This window comes from Cryptomeria japonica, chromosome 7, assembly GCF_030272615.1.
Source record: "Cryptomeria japonica chromosome 7, Sugi_1.0, whole genome shotgun sequence".
Lineage (NCBI taxonomy): Eukaryota > Viridiplantae > Streptophyta > Pinopsida > Cupressales > Cupressaceae > Cryptomeria > Cryptomeria japonica.
In genome coordinates this window covers 567,946,093-567,968,386 of record NC_081411.1, presented here as the reverse complement: position 1 = coordinate 567,968,386, position 22,294 = coordinate 567,946,093, and the positions used below count along the sequence as shown (strand labels likewise).

Sequence of the window (22,294 nt, the reverse complement as noted above, 5' to 3'; positions counted from 1 at the left end):
ACCTTCCCAAAATGACTCCCTTCTCAATTTTACTTCTCTCTCTATCCCCATCAAGGTATTTAACCTTCCCTTACCACACCTCCCAACCATTACTTTCTTTCACTCATCTCTTCATTAGTACTTTAGAGTTGTACATGCCATCATCGATCCCTTTTGCCAACCCCTACCTTCAAACCACATTCTTGTCATTTTTTATTACCCCTCTCAACCTACCACCCTTGGTATGATGAATACCATTAATGGATAAAATATCAATGTGGCTTCATGTGGGATTCCAAATGGCATTGAAATTCATCCCAGTATACTTGAAATTGAACTACTTGGGTCCATCTAGTAGGACATACTAAAAGGGAACCAACAAGCACCATTATAATTGGCATGCGTATTATTTTAAAAAAATAAAATTAAATCATCGTTGGAATTCCGACATCTACCAAAATTTGCACCGATGACCAAACCATCGGACAAACAAAATCCTCGTCGGTGCATAGTTCCTGATTTGTGTTGGAATTTCGATGCCAATCGATGAAACATCTGACGAGGATGTTGTATGTCCAATGAAACTCTATTGTTGGACCTCATCGTAATCCTCGTTGGTACAAGTTCCTTGTAGGTGTCGGAATTCTGACATCCATCCGATGAGGATGCTCTACGCCTGACATCCTTCTCTCGTCGGATGAGCGGTCATGGCCGCCATCAGAAGAGTTTAGAGTGTCGTCAGAATTTTGACGTTAGCTAGCAACGTTAGAATGTCCGACGACGAGTTTTCGACGGGTTCGTTTGTCGGCAATCCGATGAAAAATAGTCAAAATTCCGATGATAGGCTATCGAAAATGAGCCCCAAATGTACTAGTGGCTCAGACTAGATCATTTATCTATTGTTTCCTAACAGTTGCATTAGCATTAAAACCCCTTAACCGAGTAGGTCCTAATAGGTCTGGCATTGTAAATCCCTTCACCGGGTGGCTCATTAGTTTGGGTTTAAATCCTCTAGCAAGGTTACTCCTAACAGGGTAAAGATTTTAACATAGCTAATTTGTAAATCCCTTGACTAGGTGACTCCTAATAGGGTTTGCTCCTAACCAGACATTGTTGTAAAGCTCCTAACAGGGCTAGGCTCTTAACAGAGCACATTATGAAAGAGTGCAAATCAGATTTTTTAGTTGATTTGATATCTTGACTATACTTGATTCTACCGGTAATGTCTAGATAAATCTGATTTGGTGAATGTTTGATCAGATACCGGTACTGGTAATAAACTCTTTATGATTAGTATTGATCATTTTGGTTGAATATTTTAGTTTGTTGTTATTACTAATTCACCACACTCCATCCCCTCCCCTCTCAGTAATAACTGGATCCTCACTATAACATTCAAAACATTTTTTAACTTTGAATATTAAATGCATTGAAGTATACCTAACTTCAATTATTCATTCAAGCTTTCCAAACATTTCTTGACACTTGCAAAATGTCAAACAACCAATATATCAACCATGGCTTAAATTTATATTGATTTCCTTGCCAATAAAAGATACAACAATTTAGTATATCATTAAGATAAAACTATGACAAAAAGATATGACAAAAGACTCTAATAAGAGTACACCAATACTTAGAGAATCTTTTAGAAACAATAGCAAAATCTTCAAAGAGTAAACAAAAGATAAGAACAAAGATTAGACCATAAATGCACCTAGTTCTAAGTAAAACATCTTATAGTATTAAAATAATATATATGAAATATTTGTACTGTCATTTATTAAAGTATGGATGCCTCTATTTTTCAATAATTACACAAAAGAGGAAACTTACAAAAGATGCAAGAGTAAAATTAAAATTGGAACACTCTTATTTTCATCCAATAATTAAAATAAGATGCAAAAATTAATTGAATTTGAAAAAATTCTCAAAAAATTACTTTCATCAAAATTTGTGGTGCCTGCAATATTGATGCTGAGGGGGTTAGCCAATTATTCATTAGTTATAAGCTACTTTATAAATAATATTAAGTCAAATTATATAAAATCTAACCCTGAAAGACAAATAGAAACATAGTGTAGCAATACAAAAGAAAAAACAAGAAAATTTTAAAACCAAGGGACATGGCCATGTCAAACGAAATAGAATGACAACCAAAATAAAATAAAATTAAAGTGATTGAAGTGAATCGCACACATTCACTGCAAGAGCAACAGTACCCACCATGCTCTATTATCTATAAAACATGACAGCATTATAATATCAACATGACATCAGTGATTCTTCTCCATGGAGTGGATGACCTCATGGGTAGTTATGACCGCATCGAGAATCTACCTGCCCGGAACAAAACCCCTCTGAGAGGGGCTAATACATCTATCAAGAAGGGGTTTGATTCTATTGACAACAACTTTAGAGAATATCTTGTAGACCGAATTGCATAGGCTGATAGGGCGATAATCAGTCATAAACTTTGGGAACCAAAACAATGAAAGTGTTATTCAATTTCTTCAGAAGGTTCCCAGTGCGAATGAAGTCCCTAGTAGCTTTGATTAAGTCACACTTCACAGTTTCCCAGAACACCTAAAAGAAAGCCGAAGGGAAGCCGTCAGGTCTAGGGGCCTTAAAGGCAGCCATCGCAAAAACCGCCTCTTTAACTTCATCTTCAGGCACTCGGCACATCAACAACTCATTGTCAGCATCATTCAGGACTTGAGGGATAAGATTGAGAAGCTTATCACTAACCTCAGCAGGTTCGCTTGCCTTGTCATTAGTGTAAGCATTAGCAAAGTATAGAGAAGCCCATTGACCAATCTCACTATTCACCACCAATTCTTCTTTTTTGTTATTGAAAATGGAACGGATAGTGTTTCTCCTTTTGTGCTTTAAAGCATACCTGTGAAAGAAGGTGGTGTTCCTATCCCCCTCAGTTAACCACTGGATTTTGTATCTTTGCTTCCAGTAGATTTCTTCAAGGCTCACGATTTCTTTCCATTTTTGTCTCCAACATTCCTCCTCTTTGTGGATATCCATTGAGGTGATCCCCTCCGCAATGGTTCTCTGGAGGTGGTCCAAATTGGTTTCAACCTCCTTCTTTCTCTTGAAGATATCACCAAAGGAAGATTTACTCCAGGCTCTAACCTCCCTTTTGATTATCTCTAGCTTTTTAGAGATTCTAAACATAGCAAAACCTTGAACAGGGGAGTTCCACCAATTTTGAATACACTGTTTGAAGTCCAGGTGAGAGTGCCACATAATCTCATACCTAAAGGGTATGGGGCTCGAGATCGACCTATCAACCCAAGAAAGGAGGATCGGGGAATGGTCAAAGATAGTGCGAGGGAGACACAAGAGCAAGGAATTGTTGCCAAGGTCCCACTTAGCAGAGATTAGAAACCTATCCAACCCGACCTGAATCAGATTAGAGCCTTTTCTGTTGTTAGACTAGGTGAAAGGATTCCCTTGAAGGTCAAGATCAAATAGTTCGTTATTTCTAATGAATTCAGCAAAGTCAAGCATACTATCACTGTAATTAGCTAGACCTCCTAACTTCTGGGAGGGAAAAAGAGGGGTGTTAAAGTCACCGGCTAACATGAACATTGCCTCCCAATTATTAGTCATGAAGGTAGTGATTTCCTCCCAGACCAGAGCTCGGCCATATCTAGTATTAGGAGTGTAAATGTTGAAGAAGTACCATGAGAAGTTGTTCATAGTGAACCTGGTAGTAAGAAAGGTGTGAGAAAGGCCAACAACGTGCCCATCCAACTTGCTCTTATTCTAGAGAGTTGCAATTCCCCTTGAAGCGCCTTCCGCCTCACTATAATAGAAGGCAACACCCGGCCATATACTGTCCACAAGAGTAGCAAAATTTTGATAGGTCATTTTAACCTCTTGGATTAGAATAATATCAACCTTATTGGTTACTATGCATTGCTTAAGAGCATACTGCTTCTGGGGGTTGTTTAAGCCCCTTAAGTTCCATGAAAGGAACTTTGTTTCTTGCCTTTTTGAGATGTCTCTAGAGTTAATTGCCGCCCACTGGCAATTTCTCTGGCCATTACCTTAGTTTTAAGGGTCCTCTCAGAGGGTCTGCCTAGTTTAGAATTGTTTCCAACATCCGCCTTATTATTTTCTCTAGTTTTTCTTTTGGGTTCTTTCCATTCCTCTTTCACTTTATCCACAGGCGAAGATGGGGCAAAATGACTACCATGAGAGAGAACAATGATCTCCCTTGTAGATCTAGTAGTTGTAGAAGAGGAGGTCGGATCTAGGATGTTCACTTTGGGAGGCATGGGCCCAACCCCTATGCACCATATGCTTCTCTCGTTTTCTCCCATAGTATTGGGATTCCGCTACTTGAGCACAAACGGAGTGGTCTCTTTGTGTACCCTTTCTTCTCTCTGAAGCACTCTTCATCTTTCAGTCCTTCTTGTTCTACCTTCCTTTGGGAGATCTCTCCCTCTTCTAAGTCCGAGTCCAAGCATCTCCCCGAGGAGGGAGGTGTCGCCTTGGGATCAGGGGTCTTCATCATATTAAGAATACCTTCCAAGAAGGGGTAGCCCTCCTCAATAGTATCTTGAGTACCATCCCTTCCCTTCAAGTCCTTGACCCGATCCTCAATATTGTCAGTAACTGGGGGATTGGGGGGGTAACATTCTGAGTTGCCTCCACATTGACAATTCCCGAGGAGGACAACTTCTCCTTCAATTTTTCCTCTGGGGGCAGAGGGGTCAGGCAATCAGCTATTACATGACCATGTTTTCCACACCTTTGACAATAAAGGGAAGCATTCTCATAGACAATAGCCTACTTCCATTTACCCCATTTAGATTTGAGAGCTACGAAGTTAGGGAGGGGGTTGTTGACAACCACATTCACACATAGGCAAGCATAAACGAGTCTGGACTTCTGCATCGTCACATTGTCAGCAACAACGAACTGACCAAAAGAGTTGCCAATCCATCTAAAAATGGTGTCATCCCAGAACTCCAAAGGGAGGCCACGGAGTCTGATCCAGACCGGTGCCAGTCTGAGGAGGTCTGCACTAGGGTCAAACCCTGACTTCCACTTAGAGAGAGCTAAGCAATGTTTATCGTAAGACCATGAACCAGACATGATGTAAATAAAGTCTTCTTCTATAGTGAATCTAAATAAAAAGAGCCCACCCAACATAGAAGAGACAGAGACACTACCTTTTAGTTTCCATCTGGAACCAGCCCATCTTCTAACCATATCTATCGTGGGTCTAAAGGCCAAGAATCTCCCCACCAAGCAGAGGTGTAGGGAGGAGGTGATATTATCCATAATACTATCAGGGAGACAAATCTTGGGACCATCCTCACCAGCAATTACCTTTGCCAGCAGAGTTGACGACCCCAACTTAGTATTTCCAACAAGAGCACCTTTCCATGTGCTCGCTTGAGATTCCCCAGGAAAAGGCCCCACAACATCAGTCTTGGGAACCTTTCTAAGAGAATCCAAGTTGGAGGTCTCATGTGGAATCTTCACATGGGAGGGAACCTCATGCAAAGCCCACCCAGCACTCTGGGAGCGCAACACAAGAGCCAAATCCAAACACAACTGCAGGTTAGTAGGGGGGGGTCAGGTTCCAGGGAGGACAGGCCCTCCCTTGCAGAAATGACAGCCATTGCAAAAATTCAAAATCGCAGTGAGTGGGAAAGTTGCAGAGAGAATTGTGGTGACGGTTTATAAAGTTAACTGGAATTTCCTATATGTTGTTCTATCCAAGATGGGATTTTGGGGAAGATTCCTCAATGTTATCAAGGTGGTGGTGGAAAGTGTTCACTACTCAGTGATTGTTAATGGCACCCCTTGGGGATTCTTCAAGGTTGGGAAGGGACTAAGGCAGGGGGGCCCTCTCTCACCTTATTTGTTTATTATGGTGGCAGGGATTTTGAGCAGGAACTTCTCCCACTTAATCAGGAATAGAAAAATATCGGGGGTGAAAGCGGCTTCTACCCTTTCTCCGGTGGTTATGCAACAATTTGTTGATGACACCTTCCTGTTTGGCTAGTCGTTTGTTATAGAAGAAAAAGTATGGAAACACTTGTTGGAGGATTACACCTTGGCCTCAGGACAACTTATCAATTATAATAAGAGCAAAAAAAATTTTTCAACACGGATAGGAATCTCCAAGGTAAACTTATGCAAAACCTTGGATGTTGTGCTGCTAATCTTCCCGATTCCTACTTGGGTCTTCCCCTCACGATTAAGGTCACCCCTCAATTGTGGGAGTCTATCTTAGAAAGAATGCAGAAGAAACTTGTTGGCTGGACTGGAAAAACCTAGAGTAGTGTTGGTAAACTCCAGCTTTTGTTGGCCTCTCTTCAAGGTGTCCCGATCTATTTTCTATCACTATTTAAGATATCCATTGCTATGGCTAAGAAACTTGAGAAAATCCAAATAAGTTTTCTGTGGACGGGGATGAAGAAAAAGTCCAGACTCACCTTAGTCAATTGGGAGGTGGTGTGCAAACCTAAGTACATGGGAGGCCTAGGGATCAAAAAAATTTCGGACTTGAACAAGGCTTTGCTGACTAAAATTGGATGGAATCTTGTGAAGGACAGAGCTGACTGGTGCAAGATTATGCGGGCAAAGTATTTCAATCACACCCCCTTCTGTTCCCTTCTATCTTCTAATGAGCTCCCTCCTGGATCAAAGATATGGAACAACATTGTCAAAAACTGGAAGTTGCTTAAGTAGGGTCTAAAATGGCAGTTGGGCAATGGTGAGAAAATTAGATTCTGGGAGGACAACTGGATTGGCGATAGACCCCTGGCCTCTTCCCGCTTCAGTTGCCTCATGGGAACCCTCAAGGACTCGCTTGGTCCTCTTGTGATGAATTACATATCCCCCTCTCGCTGGTGGTTGAGGCTTGCTGATGGTCTGGGAGATAATACTCATTGGGGCCATTTGGTGGGGGAGTTACAATCTCTTCTTGAGGAGGTCAGGATTCCCCGATTCCCTCATGTTGATAAGTTTGTTTGGGCTATGAATCCCTCAAGGTCTTTCAGTGTTAAGTCAGCCTATAATCTCTTGTTCGCTTCTGTGAACGACTGCTACAACTGGAGAGAAGTTTGGAATTCTTGGCTTATCCCTAAAATAAACTTTTTTTGGTGGACGACTCTGCATGGGAAGATCCTAACTATTGATAACCTTAAAAGGAGAGGCTTCTTGTTAGCTAATCGGTGTGTTTTGTGTAATTGTGTTGAGGAAAGCATAAATCATCTATTTATCCATTGCCCCTTTTCTTCTATGGTTTGGCACAAAGTTTTACATAAATTCAACATTGCGTGGACCTTCTTGGAAGACTTGCAACAGTTTATCAGCAACTGGAAGTGCCCCTCTGCTCACCCTCCGATAAGACAGTTTTGGAAATCGTCCCTCCTCATATCTGTTGGCATATCTGGAAGGAAAGGAACAATCGGATCTTCCATGAGACTAATAACTTTGTTGACATGGTGGTTGACATAACAGAAAAGCTCCTTAGGGAGAACATTTTGGTTTGTAAATGGAAAAAACTGTAATCTACCCCTCTGGTGATGGATTGCAATTGGATTAGAACATGGAATTTGCCTGACAACTTCCTCTGATATGACAACTCTAAAAGGATGGAGAGGACAGGACTCAAACTTAACTTTGATGGCGCCGCTCGCAGTGGAGTTGCGGTGGGAGGTGGAATTATAAGGGATAGCTTGGGCAACTTGATTCTGGCCTATGCATGGAATTTTGGCTCTGCCTCGAGTAACATGGCTAAAGCCCTAGTGCTCTTCTGGGGCTTAAATTGGCTCTCGATATTAATGCTAAAAGACTGATCATTGAAGGGGATTCTAAGCTGATTATTGAGGTGACTAAAGGTGTTTCAGGGATTAGCTGGATGAACAGAAACATACTCAAGGACATATGGTCTATGATTGTTTGGCTTGAGGAATTTCAAATTCAACACATTTATAGAGAGGGAAATTCGGTGGCGTCGGACTCTCTAGCTGCAGCGAGCCTTGAGATGAAAGGTATGAGGTGTTGGAGACACCTGGAATCACTTTCTGACAGACAGAAATCCCTTATAGGGAGAGACCAAAATGTTATTACTAACCAATGATTTGCTATGTCCTTTTTTACGAGTGGATGTTTTGGCCCTTCTACGATGTCAAGATGCAGGAAGGAAATTCAAATTTGAATTGGGCGGGCTATGCCAAGGTGGCTTTCGGTGGTCCCCATTTTCTCCACCGCACTGGTCTGGCGATGGCGTGTCTGACCACCTATAATTGTGTTACCGAAGGATTGCAACTTCAACTTTTAATCATTAACTTGATAGACCATAGCAAGTACAACACTTATTGCTATAGCTGGAACTTAAGATTTCTCCATAATAAAGATCTTTGCAAGTTGGTGGACAAGTTAAGAGGTGTAATTTTGCATGCTTATCGGAGTTGGCGGACACATGACTTGGGAAACACCATTAAAGATAATTATTGCAGCTTTCACCACACTTTGGCTAAATTTATCTCGATCATTCTTATCTTTCACTCTGGTTTTTCCCTCTGCATAACCATTACCAGTTCCGTGTTGCTTACCAACTTCATTCTGGAGGAAGCTGATATGGGGGGGATTTAGTCTAGGTTGAGCCAGACATTATTGATGATTGCTTCCACAATGACCCATGTGTTTGGATGTATGTCAAGGAAGGGGGCATTATCCCGTTCATGGAAGCCATGACTGGGTTTGACGAAAACCTCTCCATGCAGTTTGTCAGCAACTGGAATGACATGAGAGTTGTTATGGGGGATATTTCATTTGAAATTAATGAAGATGTCATTGCCCAGGCTACAGGTCTTTCAACTGAGGGAAGGAAGTGGAAGAAAACCAATAGGGTCACGGATGAGACCAATATGAACAGATTCTACAAAAAGGGTGAGGAGCCAGTTAAGATGCATGGGGGTTTCAACAGAGAATGCCTACCTTATTCGTGAGACCAGGTGTGTAAAATTATTATGAAATATTTTACCCTTGAGGGAAGATATGGAGTTTTCTATTATTACCACTTCTCGTTGCTCAATCATTTTCCCAACCATGATACTATTTCCTTTCCATTCTTTTTACTTCATGCTTTAGAATCCACTATTAAAGAGGTTGGTCATTGCATGAGTCAAGACAACAATTTCACCATCCTCCATCAGGGTTTAATGTTTTGGCTCTACAATTTCCATAGGGCCCTGTGTCCGCCTAAACCCATCTCTGTTCAGCCCGCTCCCTCCCTCCACGGCCCTCCTGTTGGTACTAAAAAAGGAAATAAAAAGACCTCGAAAAAGCCTATTACGCCTTGTCAATCCCCTGACCACACCCCTCTCATTTCCCCCAAAATTGGGGAGAAAAACAAATGTAGTCCTTCTGCTGCCAAAGGTACCTCCAAGAAACCCAGGAAAGAACCTAAGATCCTATTAGTTGAGTCTGATGCGGAGGTCGGTGTGACCCCTCGGAGGTCCAACAGATTTGCTGGCAAACCTCGTATGAAACAAATTGTTGTGAGGAAGAACTATGCCAATGAGGGTGAGGAAGATTCTGAGAAGGCAGAAAGTGATAAGGCTGAGGATGATATGGAGGCCACGGAGGGCTCGGAGACTTCTAAGCTGGATACCAATGCCCCTGACTCTGAGACTGTTAAGGATGATAATAAGAACACCTCCCCTTCTTCTGCCACTTCCCCCCTGCATAATCAAATCTCTGAGGAGGATGGGAGAAAGTTTGAGGGCGATCAGACTACTGTTGAAGGTAGAGAGAAGGAGGAGCTAGAGCGTTGTGCGGGATGTAATGCTATCTTCGAGGACCTGAACAATGTGAAGAAGAAGCTGGACTATCTGGATTCTCATGTCAGCAAAATTGTGAAATTTGCCATTAAAGTCATGTACTCCTCGGCCACTTCAATGTGCCTACTGCACCAGGAAAAAGTGAAATAGGGTGGGCTGGAAGGTGACACCACGAAGGAACTGTTTGAATTCCCTGCTGAAGATTGGATCGGGCTACTGCTCTCCCAGCACATGGGAGCTGGAAAAAATGATTAATGGTTGATGCTTTCCTTTTTTGTTATAGTTTTAGTTTCAGGATCGGTTGGATCCCTGTTAAGTTTAATTTCTTTATTAGCCTTATGAGGCTTGTCAAGACTCTTTCTACTTTCTTTAGTTTTTATAGTCTGAACAATATGCTTATCTCTAAGGATAGATGGTTTAAGGTTAGTTTCTTTTTGGTTATATGTTGTTTAAGTTGTTATATGGACGAGATTGTTATCAATCTTGGGTTATTCTATAGCTACAGGTGGTTTTTGTTTTTGATGATTAAGATAGGGATTGGTTGACTGTCGTTTGGCAGCTGTGTGTGTGTGTTGGTTATGTTCTCTCTGAAGCTTACTATGTATTCCGGGTCAGCCCCCTTGTTTTGGCTGCTTTATTATCAAAAACATGACAACAGTGATAGTAGTATTAGAGCAATAAATGTATTATGATTCAGATTTGTAGCCAATGATATAAGTTTTATAGAAGATAACACAATAATTTGCATTTCTGATTTATTTTTCAATTTTAACTCAAAGTTTCAAAATTCAAAATTTTTGAAATGGTATTAGAGTCTGTTATTATTGTCCGTTGCAAAAGCTATTAAAGGTGTATTGAATGCGGTACTGTGTGAGAAGTGCAGAAACATTATTTTGGAATGTGATTGGTGTTTAGGCTTTTGTAGACATCATCCTGCATTATTCTAATAATGTCATTGTAAATTGCTGTCAATTAACTTGTAGATTTTGAGTGTATATATATATCCTGCACCATCTTTAAGAAATTGTCTTCAGACTGCCATCCCTGAAACATGCCCCCTACCATCTCCAAAATGCTGTGCACCATAACTGCTATTTTCACTACAGATTACACAAATTACTCTTCATTATTTTTCTAGTTGACATGCAGCCTATTCTCCCTATTTAGATGTCACTCACACTTTAATCACATGAAATTTAATTTCATTAAGATAAGAAGAAATAGATGGCAAGACACATATAATAGCTCTTTTCTAGATGGATAGAATATAATAGCTCTTTTCCAGATGGATAGAAAGTCAGCCATATACTTATAATATATCATTTTCTCTAAACGATCACAAAAATGGTGATAAGAAAAGTTCAAGTGTTTGGCTTGTGAGGAGATACAAAGTTTATTATTAATCTAGTCAGTAATTATTGTAAGTTATTTAACTCAATTGATAATAAAATTTGTTTATATATTAAAATTCTATTTACCTGGAATAATATTGATTCCTTAATAAAATTCAGGAATTCCTTAAATTCTATTATATGTTTACAGGTGCCAATGAACATGGTGGCTAATGGTTTATAGAGTTAGTCTATATAATCTTTATGTATGGAAGAAGGCATTTAAGGCAGGGTATGAGCAAGTGAGTCATTTCGATCCAAACCAATTCTGGGAATGATCATAGGAAGCATAACCGAACGAGTAGTACATGCCAAACCAATAGACCCAGTGTGAGCCTGGGTCAAAATGAAGATACCAGCGAACAGAGGACTTTTCAAGCAAAGTGAAAATGATCATTCCAACAAACACAATGTGAACACCAACTAAATAAATCCTTATAAACAGTGTCAAGTAGAACATTGAACTCAAGTAAATAAAGCCTTCCAAATCTTCTAACTTTGGATATCAAGAACACAAACCGTGCAAAGGACAAAAATGCTCAACCTGCAATATGCACTTTGAGCAAACCAAAAGATAAACCATGACCTCTTGAATGCCAATGATGAAACCCCGCTGCAATCCTTAAAATACCAATGATTTTTAGCTCCCTAAACAAATAATATGATCTTTCACTCCTTATTTATGGAGACAAGCAAAGCTTGGTGATGACAGTTTAACAATGCTATTGGCAAGAAATTGGCAGTGAGGTGAAGAAAGAAATAAGAAATGTTTCTATGTTCTAAATCTTTTTACCAAAAAATTAGGTCAAGCATTGATGAAAATTAGAGTAAGGAAAGGCAAAATTTTCATAAAAATCCCATGACTGTATACGACCCCAAGCCTAGATAAAGGTTGATGACTTAATTTGCTCTATAGAGTCAGACTCTGGCTGGCAACCCAAAGGAACTTTTGACCATGTTTTGCCCTGTCTAATATTTCTCTAATTTTTTCCGTGTTTTTCCATATAAACATATAATTGCAACATGTAATAGTAGTTGAATGACATTTCATTATTGTGATTATATACTTGATTGCCACATCTGCCCTGCACCGGCCGATCAACAATGAAATTGAGTAAGCCAAGCAGAAACACAAGAAAATCAAAGGCAAGGGTATGTATCCCTCTCTGAAGTGCAAGTGCAAAGATGCTGGCATTCACATTTGCACTAAAGAGGAGTGTGAGGAAGAGTCACAAGTTTGCAGAACACACAAGAACACGCACAGGAGCAAACACAAGGACGAGCAAGAGCATGACCACAAGCAATTGCAACAACAAACACAAGCAACTGCTCAGCGTGTTGCACCCCTGTCCTAGCTGCATGTTCAAATTCTCACTGCACATGCTTCCTCTGACTGCACTTCATCTTCTCCTTTGGCCACGATACCTTCATCTACTCAAGTGCCCATTCAACTTTCCCCAATCAAGCCCGAAGGTGCTAAGTCTGAACTTGTGCAACAACAAACACAAGCAACTGCTCAGCGTGTTGCACCCCTGTCCTAGCTGCATGTTCAAATTCTCACTGCACATGCTTCCTCTGACTGCACTTCATCTTCTCCTTTGGCCACGATACCTTCATCTACTCAAGTGCCCATTCAACTTTCCCCAATCAAGCCCGAAGGTGCTAAGTCTGAACTTGTGCAACAACCTGCCCTCCTGCAGGTGTATTTCCTGGCCAAGGTCTCGCTTTTGTGTTGAAAGCCAATTTTGATATTAATGCTTCTTTTGATCAACTATTTGGGACTGTACTCAATTACGTAGAGGTCTTTAGCTTGCCATCTAATTTCAGAGGAGTCACCATTCAGCAATAGGTTAATGGACATGCAGCTATAATGCTGGTATGTAGTGTTATGATAGAGGGTACAGGCACAATGAGCTTCTTGCTAGACGAACTACATCACACAAAATTAAGCTATATCATGCCTACATTCACATGAATGAATAAGAACATTCAATAACAGATCAATGTGTACATGAACATAACAAACACAAAGAGCCCAAAAAGAAATATGCACAATATGAACAGGAGCATAAAAAACAGAGTCAAGGAAAATATTGAAATCAAGTAAATAAAAAAATCTTCCAATCTTCTATATATGAATATGAAGAACATAAACCATACAAGGAAGGACGAAACTCAGAGAAAAGTGCAATTTAGATGCTCAACTTACAATATTTTCTTCTCTACAGCTCGCTTGGATGTATACTTCTCCTCATTGTTACCCTCCTCCGTGCCTCATTCAAAAATCACCATCCACAGACCATGAAAGTTGAAAAAGAAAAAATCCAAGGACACAAAACAAATAAAAAAATAGGAGGCATAGCCATGCCATAAAAACAAAACGAATAAAAGAAAAGAAACAATCTACCCCTGCTTCTCAGATAAACTGCCACTAAATAGAAGTGAAATCGTGCTTTTTTCTAACGGTAAAATAGAGAAATAATGGTCATTTGCTCTCATCTCACTGTTGCAATTTGAGTACCGTTGAGGGACAAATAAAATCCTAAATCTCAGTGCCACAATTTGAGTACCGTCGAGGGATGAGAATAAAATCCTAAATCTCAAGGCTGCAAAATCCTGAGCATGAGTTCGTGGCTAGTGTGAATCTATAATACGCCATTAACCAGACGCACCAAAAGCTATAGGTTTATAGGAGCACAATCCATGGTGCTTAATAGAATTTGATGTGTTACATTGTGTTCATAGGCCCCTCATTATTCATAGTCGAATGATAATATGTAGGAATTTAATTATATAAACTCACTTTGTAGCTTCTTTAACTTATAAACTTTTATAAAAAAGGAATAAAAAGGTATTTAAATTTAGTTAAGTCAATTTTTACATTTCAAATAATTTTGTAACATTTATATATAAGGAAAGTCATGTGAAGGGTTAACCAGTTTAACATTGAGTTAAATTGAGTTTCAAATTGGAAATCATATTCCAAATTCTAGGTTTGGAGTCTCTAAACAATCCAATTAAAAATCATAACTCAAATTTAGATTATTCCTTAGTCTAATTAATTTTTTATTACATTGATCTCTATCATTAATTAATTTAGTTTGATGGATACACTTGGCATGACATTTTATGAAATGGGGTCCTATGAGCTTCCACTAGAGTGCTAGTAGGCATAACTATATCATGTGGACTATATAAAGGTGTGAAATGGTGACATATATATATTCTTCATTTGTCATATTGAAAGTAGTTTGGGAAAGACTTCATATTCAAAATCTATCTAGAATAAATTTAAGCTAGTAGAATGTGAAAAGTTGACCCCAAACTCAAATGGATTGTGAAATGTTAAGACTCAGATTAAATGAATGAATTATCATTGTGTGTCCTTCCAATTAATGTAGAATCATGTAATTTTACTAGTGTCTGATGTACACAAGTACAATTAGAGAAATTAGGAGGGAGCTAAGTGTAAGTTTAATAATTGTATATACTCAACAACTACTTAGAGGTGGAATCAAGATAAAGTAGTTTGGGAAAGTGAAGCAGACACCAGTTAGGAGGGACCTCAAAGAGATCAATCTAGACCGGTCAGCAAGAGTAAACACAACGGAAACACAAAGATGTGATCAAGGCAATGCAGAACAGATTGATTTATAACATGAAAATTGATTACAACCAACCGGTAACAATCGGGTTACAGAAACCGGCTTATAGGCCTGCTAAAACAAGCTCAAAGTACATAATAGGTCACAACTGGGACCTTTATGATGAATACTAAGAGGGGGGGGTGAATTAGTATGCCAAAAACTACTACACTAAAACACTTACACTGTCTAAAGATAAACCGGTAAAGTAGTCTGACAGTCAAACCGGTTACCACACATGCAAACCAAGATGCGAATAAAACATTCACCCACAAAAGAAATACAACCATAACACAGGATATTTGACATGGAAACCCAACTGGGAAAAACCACGGTGAGATGGAACTCACAAGTCACTATCCGCAGAATAGAAACCAGACCGATTAAGGTCTTACAATGTTCTTCACCAAAATAGATCCTATTAGGAATCTCAATCTCTGTTAGGAGATAAGTCCGATTAAAGACTACCTTGTTAGAGGATTTTAGATTCACATGTGTGAACCACCTTGTTAGAGGATTTTACAAAGGCTTTGAGGCCTACCCGGTTAAGGGCTATAGACTTGTCAAAGATGTGAGTAATCAACAAGTGTTTGATCTATTTAATAGCACAAACTGCTTGATTAGATCTGATTTCATGTCGGTCCAATAGGATTACATTACAATTTCCTAGGTTCAATGAATCTAGACATACTCAGTAACATGACACAAGAATCATCGTCAATGTGTCGGCACCATCAAACAATCGGTGGATTGGTAACTCATCACAAAATGCCGGTTGGTAACTCATCACAGAGTATTACCGGTTCATACAAAATACTGGTTGTCGGTTTGTCACAAATGAAGACTGGTAAGAATGTGTTGTGCCACTTTGCTCCCTCATACCACTTGTGATCTACAAACCGCTTGGGGTCGACAAGCCGCTTCAGACCGAGAAACACATTCTGCAAAATCACTAGTCTAGAGACTAGTATGCAATATACCGGTTGCAACAAATACTGGTTGAGCATGAGCTCATACATATAAAGGGGATCTCAATACAAGTGTGTGTCCATCAATGACAATCACAACATAAATATCAAAAATGCCAACAATCTCCCCCTTTGGTATTGATGGCAACACTTAGGAAAATAAAATTTTGACATCTAAGTGTTTTACAACAAAAAACTTGCCATTAACAAAATTGCTCCCCCTAAGCATATACACTATCCCTTAATCAACAGAGTGTATAGCAATTTTGCATTCAGAGCATATAACATATATCACAACATATATCAAAATTTCAAAATAGATACTTCTCCCCATTTGCCAACAATGACAAAGTACCACTGAAAAACCCGTTTCCATATATAAAAGAGTTTATGACAATAATGAATAATACTTGTCAAAAACCGCTTTATAGTCCTACAAAAATTGTTTCATGGAGAGGGACTGGGACTCAAGTAAGGAGGTTGCCACTTCCTTCTCTGTCTACATCTGTGATACCTGTTCCTCCATGGCATCTATTGTGCTCAATTCCTGTGTGACTGTCAAGGCCTCTAGGTTTAGATAACACTTCTGAAGAATTTGCAGTCGTGGGAGTAATACCAGTTGAAGCTCCTGCAAATCCCTGGACCGTGTGCTAATCTCTTGCTCCATCTTGGCTGACTGGATTTGGAATCGGTGAACGGTTTGCCCATATGCTGCAAAGGAGTCATAAGGAGTCTTGAATGTGCCCAAGTAGGACTGTAAGTCCGTTTGAAGCTGTTGCTTCTTGGCTAGCACATCATCACAGAACAGATGAGGTTGACATATTTTGCTAAGTAGCAAGTTTCCCTCATCCAAGGCATTCCTTATGTCCTTTTGATCCTTTAGCAGTTCAGTCCTAAGCTCATTCAACTTCTTCACTAGCGCAACATTAAGAGCCTTTTGGTGCTCTTTCTTTACATTGGCCTCTGCTGCTTCTTCTAGACTCTGCACCTGATCATCCACTACAGTACATAGAAGTTTGAGTTGTGCTAGTGATGAATCAGTGTCAGAAAGATTAGTATCGGGGATTAAACCGGTAAGTGTGTCTACAGCCGCCTAAATAATATCTTGTTCTCTTTTCCTTCGAATGCCTTCAAGGCACTCTTGGGCAACCTTGATGCTCTACATAAGCTCAGACTCACTTGCAGATTGGAGATCAATGGGGCTTGAGATAGCAGCCGGTTTGGCTTGGCTACCGGTTGCCTTAGGACTTTCCATCTGTGTGGTCTTCATTGCTTCAATGGTCTTGTCTGCTTCTTCCTTCTTTTTCTTCTCCTTTTCTTCCTTTTCTTTCTCTCTCTTTTTCTTCTCTTCCTCTTCCATCTTCTTCTTGTCTTCTTCTTCTTTCTGCTTCTACTTTCTTCTTTGCTTCTTCTTCCTTCTTCTTCTATGCTTCCTCTTCCTTCTTTTTCTTCTCTTCCGCTTCCTTCTTCTTCTGTGCTTCCTCTTCCTTCTTCTTCTTCTCCTCCGCTTCCTTCTTCTTCTTTTCTTCCTCTTCCTTCTTTTTCTTCTCCTCATCTTCCTTCTTTCTCTTTTCTTCTTTATCCTCTTCTTCTTTCTTTTTCCTTTCATCCTCTTGCTTCTTCTTTTCTTCATCTTTCCATTTCTCCTCTTCCTCTTTCCTCTTCTCTTCCTCTTTCTTCTATTTCTCATCTTCATCCTTCTTCTTTTTCTCTTCCTTGTCTTTTGCCGCTTGCTATGTGTCCACAGCTTGTTCACCACCCTGATCGGCCTATTGCCCCTGTTCAGTACCCTCAGAAGGTATGTCTTGAGTGACATCATCTACATCCAGGGCATCGACATCAATGGTTTCGATTGGTTCTTCCACCAGGTTTCCTTCCTCATCAAAGACCTCATCCGGTTTGGAAGTAACTGGTTGCTTTTCTGCTTGGAGGTTGGCCATTCATGCTTTGTGAGAGCTGATAGCATGGGCCATGTGCTGATGTGTATCTTTTTCTACATCGTCAACTCTCCCCTCCAACAACCAGAGTTTTCTTCTCCTTGTGAAGAAGAGACCTTTATTTTGATCTAGGGCATCAAACAATTTTGAATTTGAGAGTTCGGGGAAGTACTGTGCAAAAACTTTCTCCCTAATCTCCTGTTCCTTTTCAATGGCAATGTGCCATTTAATATCTAATGCCTTAAATAATGAATCCGGTGTCTGAGATTTAATCTCTGATGGTGACTGATCATTTTTACATAAACAAAGAATGATTTCCTGTAGTACTTCATCTTTTTCCTCACTATTGAATTCATCATAATAATTTATTAAATCATGAAATAACTTTCTCCTAATATTCTTTACTGTTCTTTGACAATCTGTCAAAGGTTTGTAAGAGGAGATATCTATATTTACCGGTGTGGATGCTGCCAGTTCATTCTTCTTCATCTTCTTGGTCAATCTAGCCTTCTTTGGCTGTTCATCAAACTCAGTTTCTTCGGAGTCTGGTTCATTTACCTTAGTCTTCCTCTTTCTTTCGAAGACTTTTGCTGGTGTTACCTCCAGTTTCTTCTTTGTCGGTGACCGCTTGGTCACTCTTGGAGTCGCAGTGGTAGCCGGTGTTGATGTTGCAGGCACTGCCTTAGCTTTCTTAGCTGTCGGTTCTTTTCCCTTCTTCACCGATAGTTCTTCAACCGGTGCAATCCTCTCCAAGTAGGTTCCGGTTCTCTTAGCCTTTGGATCAAGAGGCGAGGCAATAAGGGTTGAAGCATACCCTTCTAGCATGTCAAACATGACCTCATAGCCCATAGGCTCCACTTCCTCCATTCTAGGCTCAACAGCCTCCATTAGACATTTGTCCACCTGAATAGTGAAATATATTTCATCTTTGTATTTCTTCACTATGTCACTTGAGATTCTTACCCTCTGACTCATCTTTCTTCTAAACTCATCAAAGTATTTGTTTAGTACCTCAGGGTAGCCGATTCCAATGGCTCGCACGCTTTCCTTTATCTGCTTGGTTACCGGTTGGTCAGGTGACCACTGAACATCTCCTACACCCAGAAAGTAGCCTTGGAAATAAAAGAACAACCCTACCAGTAGCTGTCCAAACTTAAACCTCTGTGAGTTGTCCTACTTGATTGCCTTAAGATTTAGCAGGAGTTGCCTCTGCATGTCGGTGCATAAATCAAAAGATGCATCCTCTTTTATCATTCGGTAAGTGGTATTTACCACTGCAGCAGATACAGAATTAATCCTGCTGGCTGAGAATGTTCTGTATCCAATCACCATGCATGCGTATTTCACCATATCATCCTTGATAGGATTGACTATCATGCCCCGTGAATCACTTGTTGAACCAGTGAGCTTGGTCATTTCTGTTTTGCTCACTTTTCTCAGGGCTGACACTTCCCCTGTGTTGTAGAAACTGGTGACTGCATGAATTGCCTAAGGCGTGATATCATGCATCCTCTCCAGGTACATCTTGTCACCATGGACTCTGCTCAAGATGATCCTAATGTGATCCTCTGTGAAGTCTTCTAGGAAATATACTGCGTTGTGGAATTTCTTCTTCTCTATGACACTAAATTCTGGTTTGATCCTTTTGTCCTTTCCGCAAAATAGACCTAACTGAGTATGAATGGCTAAAGACCCTAGGTCTTCTATTTTGCAATCAATATAATCGGAAATTCCTTCTTCGACTATGACTCCAGCTGGAACTTGTGACAATGCATTATACTTGGACTTCCTCTGAATGAAAATTTCTAACTCAATGGATGTACTTGAACTAGTATGAGATGCGGAAGCCATTGAAGAGTATTTCAAGAACACAAAAAATACCTTCCAAACGCGAATTTAGGGCTTCCTGATTCTGCTTCAATTCACTCTCCGTCGGATGCCAAATCACCGCTTTGTGTTCTCCACTACCGCTTGCAAACTAGATTTGAATCTATTTCAAGGTTATCCAATTTCTTTAAATCTAAGCTCAAATCGCCTTTTCTTTGCTCTGCACTTGAAAACTTTTCTTCGCTCGAAAACCAATAGTGAGAAATGATTTGAAAAATGCATTTATACATGTCTCTCACCTACCATCATTAATGCTCCTCTATTAGGGTGTAAACCCTAATTTGCCTTTTTACAGTCTCCGGTCTTCTACCAAGCGATAGGTATAACATACCGGTTAAGGTCTTTTACCGGTGTCAACAAAGGGTTCGAAAACATTTCGCTGTTTGCTCCCCCTAAGCCTTTGAGGCTTAGTTTGCCAGTTCTGATATTTCCACACTAGGTGCAGAAACCGGTTCTTCTTCCGACAATATTGGTTTCTTCTTCCATGTTTTCTTCATGTCTCCTTGAACTTTTTCAACATCTATTACTCCTTCCTGAGTGACTGGTATATCATCAGATATACTTTTTCTTCTTTTGCAGAATCTTGCAATGTGACCCGGTTTGTTGCAGTGATAGAAAACAAGTCCAAGTACTCTCCAAGGTCCATTGTACATGTTTCCATTCTTCCTTATGCCTGTTGCAGTAGTGTGACCATGACCATGACAGATCATACAACTTTCTCTCCATCCAGTTGTCGTTTGATGACCACCGCTTCTTGACTGATGATTGAAGACATTAAACCGGTTGTGGTTCCAGTTCATAAAAGGTTCAGGACCAGTTCCTTGCGTCCTCTGAGGATATCTTCCAGTGTTATCCATTACAGACCTGCATTCAAATGCTCTATGCCCAAACTTGTTGCATGCATAACAATGACCATTGAACTTATTGGATCTAGGTACATTGTTGATAAAATAAGGAAAATTATTGTAGGCTTTGCTCCTACATATATTGGTAGTGTGTCCTTTAAGACAGTTAAAGCAAACAGGTTTGAATTTTTGCTTACCTTTTCCTTTGAGTGTCGGTTGCTTCTTTGATGCTTCAGCATTTATTCCTGAGGATTCTCCTTCCTCATGTCCAGAAAAACCAAGACCATTGGTATTCTTTGCCGGTCTAGGTGACTCAAGCTTTTGCTCTAGTTTGACTGTACTTTTGCCAAACTTAGCAAGTATTTCCTTTGACTCAAAGAGTTCTTTGGAAATAGCAGTGTTTGTCTCCATAAGACTTGCATTTTCAGAGATGGCAATGTTCAGTTCTCCTTGCATGTCTTCTTTTTCCATTCTGCTCTCATGAAGGCGAGCAATTAGTGCACTAATCTCATGTTTCAACTTGGAGATCTCATGATCTCTGTCCTTTACCAGATCTTCCGCTTTTCTTCGGTTCTCAAGCTCTTGACTAAACCGAATAGTCAGTCCTTCCAACTCCTTTCTCAAATTGGAGTTTGAATCATTCAGCTTATTCACTTCAGCAATCATGGCTTCCATGTTAGCTTCATCTTCAAAACTACTTTCAGATAGTTCCATCAGCCTCTCTGCATGTTCTCTTCTTTTTGCTTGAGATGCCTTGTATTTGACCATAAGATCATCATAGGCTTGCTCAGACTTAGTGAGTCGTTGAGTAAGTTCCCTCAAGGTGTATTCCCCCATATCTCTTTCCAAGTGGTTAAAATTATAGAAAGGTAGGCTCTGATAACAATTGATGAATACTAAGAGGGGGGGTGAATTAGTATGCCAAAAACTACTGCACTAAAACACTTACATAGTCTAAAGATAAACCAGTAAAGAAGTCTGACAGTCAAACCAGTTACCACACATGCAAACCAAAATGCAAATAAAACATCCACCCACAAAAGCAATACAACCATAACACAGGATATTTGACATGGAAACGCAACTGAGAAAAACCACGGTGAGATGGAACTCACAAGTCACTATCTGCAGAATAGAAACCATACCGGTTAAGGTCTTACAATGTTCTTCACCAGAATAGATCCTGTTAGGAATCTCAATCTCTGTTAGGAGATAAGTCCGATTAAAGACTACCTTGTTAGAGGATTTTAGATTCACATGTGTGAACCACCTTGTTAGAGGATTTTACAAAGGCTTTGAGGCCTACCCGGTTAAGGGCTACATACTTGTCAAAGATGTGAGTAATCAACAAGTGTTTGATCTATTTAATAGCACAAACTGCTTGATTAGATCCAATATTGCTCACAGCTAATTCATTCCAGCATTACTTCAGTCTTCTCTCTCTCTCACACAGTTACAACTTGATCTTCTCCGATAAGACCGTTCTTAACTTCTACCTCAAACCCTAGCTCAACATTAACCCTTTTTAGCAACAACTTAAAAACCCTAGACATGATGTCCTTTTAAAGGAATCTGATTTCATGTCGGTCCAATAGGATTACATTACAATTTCCTAGGTTCAATGAATCTAGACATACTCAGTAACACGACACAAGAATCACCGTCAATGTGTCAGCACCGTCAAACAATCGGTGGATAGGTAACTCATCACAAAATGTCGGTTGGTAACTCATCACAGAGTATTACCGGTTCATACAAAATACCGGTTGCCAGTTTGTCCAAATGAAGACTGGTAAGAATGTGTTGTGCCGCTTTG

The 22,294-nt window shown here is 39.9% G+C and overlaps 1 protein-coding gene across 1 annotated transcript; it reads right to left on the bottom strand.

The window, feature by feature from the left end:
- Positions 1 to 4,788: 4,788 nt before the first annotated feature.
- LOC131856851 (uncharacterized) lies at positions 4,789 to 5,630 on the bottom strand. The gene is made up of 2 exons (XM_059208791.1): positions 5,625 to 5,630; positions 4,789 to 5,526 (listed from the first exon to the last, which is right to left on the bottom strand). Exons 1-2 carry the CDS (start codon positions 5,628 to 5,630, stop codon positions 4,789 to 4,791), a joined length of 744 nt encoding a protein of 247 aa, XP_059064774.1.
- Positions 5,631 to 22,294: the final 16,664 nt, after the last annotated feature.